This window comes from Euprymna scolopes, chromosome 2 (genome assembly GCF_053919585.1).
Source record: "Euprymna scolopes isolate OS-2025 chromosome 2, ASM5391958v1, whole genome shotgun sequence".
Classification (NCBI taxonomy): domain Eukaryota; kingdom Metazoa; phylum Mollusca; class Cephalopoda; order Sepiida; family Sepiolidae; genus Euprymna; species Euprymna scolopes.
This window is the reverse complement of record NC_136483.1, coordinates 78,940,309-78,947,742: the sequence shown is the minus strand read 5'-3', so window position 1 is coordinate 78,947,742 and position 7,434 is coordinate 78,940,309. Positions and strand designations below refer to the sequence as shown.

Genomic DNA, 7,434 nt, shown 5'->3' with positions numbered 1-7,434 from the left:
CATCTTTTGCTGAGAAATTATTTTCATCACCATCACCATGGTCTGCTTCACTACCATCTTTTGCAATTATTTCAATACTAGTGCTGTTCATTTCAATTTCAGCACATGTGCTTGATGAACCTACCTCTGCCACCTTGTCACATCTTGATTCTAAAGTAATCAAGGTGGAATTTATTGCATTTGTATCCACTCTGATGACAGAGATTAGAATTGACCTAGAATCAGTGTATCATGTTTTGGAACTTGTCTGAAGAAAGAGGTCAGCGTTGCAGTTTTGGCATCTAAATACAAAGTCATTTCTTGTTTATTTTTTGTTAATTTTTTCTTTTGTGCACCACTTAACTGAACACGTTCCATTTTGGTTTTTGGATTCTTAAAAGAAAAAAGATTAAATAAATAAATGAATAAAAAAAAAATAATAACAACAACAGCAACAAAACTGGTGTTACATGTTATCTGAAATTGAAAGAGGAAATTTCAATAGTCATTACTAATTGAGGGGCAAGTTATGATTAATTTACATGATCTTTTAGAAATAGTTCTCGTACCTACAAATATTTATGGAGAAGTTGGAGAGGCGCTTCTACACTATCAGAACGAAAATTTGTAGTCGATAAATAGAGTTTGCAGATAAAAACAATGGCTTCTCCTGATTTTTTTGTCAGTTCTAATAAATTACAATGTTAGCTTCCAAATTATGCGATCGAAATTACCTGAATATTACTGAATTATTTAAAAAAAAAAAAACTTTTAATCGTGTTAGCAGGTGAAAAATTACGGCCATCTTTTTTTTATAAAATAAATCGAAACGGAAAATTACCTCCCTTTTGAACTCTCCTGTGTCCTACAAAAGCAAATACGATCGTTTTCTTCAAATTCTATTTTCTATGTTTTTTAATAAATAATTTTCTACCATATCGATTTTCGTAATTTTTGGATATAATCATTTTTAAAAATACAAGGAATAAATACGCTGATACCATTGTTTTCATGTGAAAATCAATATTTGGCCTTCGGGACAAGATCAAAGTGTAGTATCTGTTCTTCAGATGCTGCACTTCTATTTCTTGTTCTCTTTCGGTGGAGGAGAAATCCTTCACGACTGAGACAATTTTTATTTTTGTACCTTTTCTCCACGTTAAAAAACGACCCTGGTGTCTAACTCTGTCCCGTGGGGAGGCATAGTAAATAGGTACTTCAGTAGTGCTAGTCAAGCTTATCAGTCGTGTAAAAATATACTCATAACAAGTGTGTTAGCCACCAGAAAGATTTGTGTTGCCGAAAGAAGCCTGGTGATTTCTTTCGCGAATGAAACACAGGCGTGCCGTTTCTCTATAGCTCTTTTCAAAAGAGTCTTTTGATATATTTTCATATAACCATTATTTATCCTTAAAAAAAACAAAAAAAAACACGAAAAGTTTTTGTTAGTTTATTATTTGTGGGGAGTTTATCATTATAATAAAATGAAAATCGAATTTTATCAAATAAACTCGCCAGAAAAAAATGTAATATTTCGAAATTCCGGTTTTTGTAAACGCCAGAAAACTTTTTTGCAGCATTCAACAGTCAATACGTATCTCCCCTTCCTCCTACCTTCGGATAATTATCTCTTTCTACCTCACACGCTCCCAGATTTCCCCCTCCCTCATCCTCTCACCACTGCCTTTGTATTACTTGTTAATGGAAGTCGCCCGGACGCTGATGTTTTTGTAAAGCGACCAGGGAGAAATTTCTTGGAGCTTTCGTTACCCACAGAGTGGAGGAAACGAGAAAGAGAGGGACAATAGAAAACCAGAAAGGAGGTTTTGGATGTCCCCTTCGTGATTTCCTGGGGACATTACCTGTCTCCGTAAAACCTCGGGACATTTTTTTTTTTTTTTTGCATTTAGGAGACGAAACATTGGAAAGAAAAAATAATTTTTATTTTGACACACAAACAAGTTTACCTTTTTGTGTGTATTTTTAAGTGGATAAATGTCGATTTGCCCAAACCAACCAATATGAAAGGCACGATATTAATCAACTATGTATTTACAAAACCATTGGAATTAAATTCATGTTCATAGGAATTATTGTTTTAAAATCTAATTTACACGAAAGCGTTCAACGATTTATTAAACAAACAAACAATACAAAATACTGATATCGTACATAAACCTGTTTATAATTTTTGGTAATTTTTTTTTTTTTTTACATAAAAACATTGAAAATTTTAGATAAAAAAAGAAAGAAAATCTCACGTTTTGAGGCGAAACATTGTTACTTTCAAATATTTTATAAGTAAAAAAAAAAAACCCCAAACATTTTGCAGATTTTTTTAAGCATTCAAAACTTCATAACATTGTCAATATTACTGACAAAATTCAAAAACGTAATCGATTTTTATCGCAATAATTATATATATATATAAATCTATTAGCTATATGAAATAAACCAAAACTTTAAAATATTTTTATAGTATTTTTCGATTTGGAAGTTAAAAGATAAGCTTCAAACAAAACGACACTTAACATTTAACATTTATATGTAAAAAGAAAAAAATAAATAAGATAAAAAATTAATTTATATAAAGTGTTTTTTTTTTTTTTTTTAAAGTAAAATAAAGCAACAGTCCCGAAACTCAAGTGGAAGGAGGAAGAGAATTAAACCCATTTTGATTCCATTTGGCGACCCTTATATTTTTGTTTTATTTGCCCCAAATCCGACGGATGCAATGGCAGGTTCTGAACAAATTGTTGAAAAATTTTATCAAGTGGAGTTAAATAAAACCACATGGAAAGTTCCAGAAAGATATCAGAAATTGGCTCCTGTGGCGTGTGGTGCTTACGGACAGGTTTGGTAAGTATATTCGACGACACAGGACATTTTTTTATTTTTTATTTTTTATCCAGCACCTTTTTTTTTTCTTTTCAATTCAATGGGCATTTTTTGACCAATGCATGAAATATGGTAAAAAAGTAAGTTAATTTGGTAAATTTTTACGACGTGTGCCCCCCCCCCACTGCCCCAGCGTATTATAAACACCTCAACCTCACCATGTTAAGAACGGCTTTCGAGGTCGGGGGGTATTCTGAAAGCCGTTCTTAACATGGGGTGTTCATACTACGCTGGGGCAGGCCATAGAAAAATACCATTAATTTATTTTCACGTAAACGGAAAACGAGTTCATTCAAATCATTTTTTAAAGTATAATTATTTAAAATGCAAATTTAATGTGAAATCAGTATTGTCAACAAACTCCACAAAAATTCGAAGCTATTTTAAAGCGAATAATTTTAAATTGAAATGTGAATAATTGGTAGTTACGCACTTAACAAAGCTATTTTGAAAGTCATTCTTAATATGGGGGGGGGTAACTATTCTGTACTTTCACCTAACAATTTAATATAAAAGATATCGTGACACTTGAAATTAACCTGAAAAATACTATTTAAAATTAGCACGGTAACATAAGTGCATAAACACCAAATAATTTCCTAAATAGAAATTTCGTAAACAACAACCACCTACCATATTTGCACTTATTATTATTATTACTATTGAAGATTCATTAAAGAAAATTAAACCAAATCCAACTTAAAAAAACAACTTATCCAATCTCTTTATTAACAAAATTGTCAGACGAAATGTTATGTGTATATGTTTCTCGCCCATAAGTAACTTTGATAAATACACATTGAATTATGTTTTCATTTGGTTTCGATATTTTGATATTTGTGTTTATGGATCGTGCCGAAATAACCGTTATTTAGAAAGTTATTCGTATCAAAATCTATTCTATACGTTCACATAATTTTATAAACGAAAGGTATCGTAAAATTGCATGTAATCATATATGGCACAGACCGTAAACTGCACAAGAAGCACTGATATTTAAAAAATTTATTTTTAAAATTATGTGACAAAAGTACTGTCAGATGAAGGAGGTCCTGGGATTGAGCTCTGATCGTCACTCAACCACGCCCTTCTTTTGCATTCATTCAGGAAAATGTAAAAAGAAATGCCCGGTTCAATTATTGAATAATGACCTTTGAAATATTGCATATATTTAGTTTCGATTTCTCGCAGGACAAATAAAAATTATTTTTTCTATGTAATTAAAGATGTTGAATAATGCCCCCCACTCTCCTCTCCTTGAAATTTAACAAAAAATACATGAGCACCAAAAAATTACATCTACAATAATTAATATTTTGAGATTGTTGATATTTAATTTGTGATAATTGCTGTGTCATATTGTGGCGTAACAAGTAGAAAATAAAAATGAATTTAAGGCATATTTTTCTCACAAGAAAAATAAAAGTTCAACGCTCACCCCCTCACCTACCCCAATTTTATTCGGTACGTTTTACGACGTAACCACGTGATGAAATGAACATCCTGTTTCATAGCCTCTTTTCTTTTTGATTAAAATAAGATCTGAATGCCCCCCTCCCCCATAATATAAACTTTAAACTTTTGCCATATAAACTTTAAACTATTTTATAACACAATTTTATTAAAATCTTAAGATTTGATGTTGAAAAAGGTTGTTGAATGTTGACTGATGTTCCAGCTAGGACTTTGTCATGTTTTTTAATTTTTTAAAATTTAATTTCTTAGCTTGGATCACCATGAGACTTGCTGACCACCTGCTTAACAATTATTGCATCTTCTTTGGGCAAGTGGTCAACATGTCTGTCGGTGACACAAGAGAGCTAAGAACATTTTTGTAAAAACCGTAAACTCCCGGACCATTTAATCAACATTCAAAAACCTTTTTTTTTCCATCTTACTTTCCGGTCAAAACATGGGAGAGATGTCGAATTTACTTGCCTGTAGCCCCCAAATAATATAATCATTTATGCGTAAAATTAAAAAAAAAAAAAAATGTCACTCAAACAAGTTTTATGTAAAATATTGTGCAATTTCTGTTTTATGCGTAGGAAGAATGATAAAAATGTTAAATTGAAGCCCAATACATTTTTTCAATTTTCATGTGCATTGCATCTTACTCTTTGGCTGGCTGATCATAGACCTCCCTCCTCCACACCTCCCTGTCTACGCGTGTTTAAAAAAAAAAAAAAAAAAAAAAAAGCAGAAAAAAATAATCATATTAGAATTTGGAGTAGGGGATCAGTTTCTTATGTAAAATGGTCGTCCGTTTTCGGGCAGTTAACCAAAACTTTTTTTTTTTTTTTTTTTTTTAAATTTTTTTTTTCACATGCGAGAATAAATTCTGTGCGTTTTTTTTTTTTTTCCTTTTTGGGTGTGTGAGAGAGGGGGGATCTTTCTTAGGCTTGCCATTCGGACTTAAGGTTGATTTCTGAACCATTATAATTTTTGGCGGACCAGAAAAAGAATCCCCCACCCCCAACATCCTCATGTTTAAAACGGTTTTCAGTTTTTTTTTAATTTCTTTAGGGGATTATTATTGATTGGACACTAATATATAGGAAGGTGATTATTCTCGTTCGCCTAATTTTTTTCTGCCTCTAAAAGTTATAATAGTCCGGAAATTTTACGCTAAATTTATACACAAAACTGACCACCTCTCCATTCTAAATTTTTTTTTTTCTCTCTTTCCGCTAAGTTTTTCAGGTTTTCTAAAAGTAAAATATTTCTTGTTAGGGTTCATCTGATGGTGTGAAGCTACAAGTTTACCATAATTTAATACAATTTAAAACAGTACATGTTTACTTTAACTACAACAGAACACAACACCGATCAATAAATATTTTTATTTTATTTTTTTTTTTATAGGTTTTTGGGGTCGCTGACAACGAATCTGATATTCAAACCCGTCGCAAATTTACCGTTTGCATGATATTAACCCCTGAACCATCGCGCTATTTTGTGCCAACTCATCGCCATCGTTTATGCTATTCTTGATGCGATGTTGTCACATCGCGGAAGAATTTCTTAGCAGACATTTAAAATAACAGGAAAGTTTTCAAAAACAAAATGTTCATTTTTCTGTGTTACGTAGTTTTTGATGCTTTTTAATTGAGCTAAAAAAATTAAGTTTTCACAAGCGGTCTACAAAAGCATTTTTATTTATTTATTTTTTTGGAGGGGGGGGTCAGTTATAAAACCCGTACAATATTTAACAGGTGCTTCTGCAGTTTAATTTACCGTTTTTCCGTAAGTAACGCGGCGACATACGCCGAGCAGAAGAACTGTTTAATTTTTCACAAAAATTCTGTTTACATTGGCGGGGTAGGGCGATGGCGCCGATATGGAGTTCTTCTGCTCGGTGTATGTGGACACACTGTATGTCGGCGCGTTAATTACGGAAAAACGGTAAATTAAACAGCAGAAGCAAAGCACCTGTTAAATATTGTACGAGTGTTATAATTGACCCACCCCCACCCCTCAAAAAAAATAAAAAAAAAAACGAAAAATAAAAATGCTTTTGTAGACCGCTCGTGAAAACTTTTTTTTTTTTATATTTTTTTTTTTAGATCAATTAAAAAGCATCAAAAACTACGTAACACAGAAAAATGAACCACATTTTTTGGTTTCTGAAAACTTATTTCAAATGTCTGCTAAGAAATTCTTCCGCGATGTGACAAGTCACCTTACTACGCGCGTCCATGCGCGAACGCATCATGTAAGAATAGCATAAACGATGGCGCGCCGATGAGTTGGCACAAAATAGTGCGAGGGTTCAGGGGTTAATATCATGCAAACGGTAAATTTGCGACGGGTTTGAATATCAGATTCGTTGTTAGCGACCTCGAAAACCTATAAAAAAACAAATCTTATTGGTCGGTATTCTGTTGTAGTTAAAGTAAACATTTACCGGTATTAGAAGTTTATTTCAGGATATATCCTGAAATAAACTTCTAATTTGTTTTTTGTTTTTTATACCGGTAGAACAAGAAATATAATTTAAAAAAATAAAATATATTTATATCCAAAATATGTCCGAAAACCAATTGAAATGGGCGTGATATTATAATGGTCCTTCCCTTCAGTAAAGTACAAAGTACAGTTGAACCAGAACTTTAAATTCGCTGTCTCAGCGTTGCCCGATTTGTTTTTTTTTTTTTAATTATGGCATTTTATTGTTTTAATCATTATTTACAAATTGATTAGATAAATAGCTTAAAGCCATGTTAAATGATTTTCTATTTCGACATTTTAAATGATTCCAAATTTCGAAGAGTAGCAGAGAATTTTTTTTTAAAACTATTAATGAAAAATAAAAAATGTCTGACCGAAATGCATTCCAGTAAATTTAAATTTCGTAATTATTTTAAAATAGGCTTTTAATTGTTTTAATACTATTGTATTTGTGATTTCTTTAGTCGGATGGGGACATAAATGGATGGTAACATTTAATACTACTAAGTCAAAGCTCCTTTCCATTAACAATTATAAGAAAGTTTGGTGCTTATGCATTTATGTTACTGTGATAAAATAAAATTTAAGTTTCACTGCATCTTTTTC

At 31.7% G+C, this 7,434-nt stretch overlaps 1 protein-coding gene across 1 annotated transcript in view; it reads left to right on the top strand.

Moving 5' to 3' along the window:
- The first annotated feature begins 2,177 nt into the window (after nt 1–2,177).
- LOC145292851 (mitogen-activated protein kinase 14B-like) overlaps nt 2,178–7,434 on the top strand; it is a 139,862-nt gene continuing 134,605 nt past the window's right edge. The window contains exon 1 of the mRNA XM_080138915.1: nt 2,178–2,838. Coding sequence (XP_079995041.1) covers nt 2,714–2,838 — 125 coding nt within the window. The 5' untranslated portion in view covers nt 2,178–2,713. The remainder of the gene's footprint in view (nt 2,839–7,434) is intronic.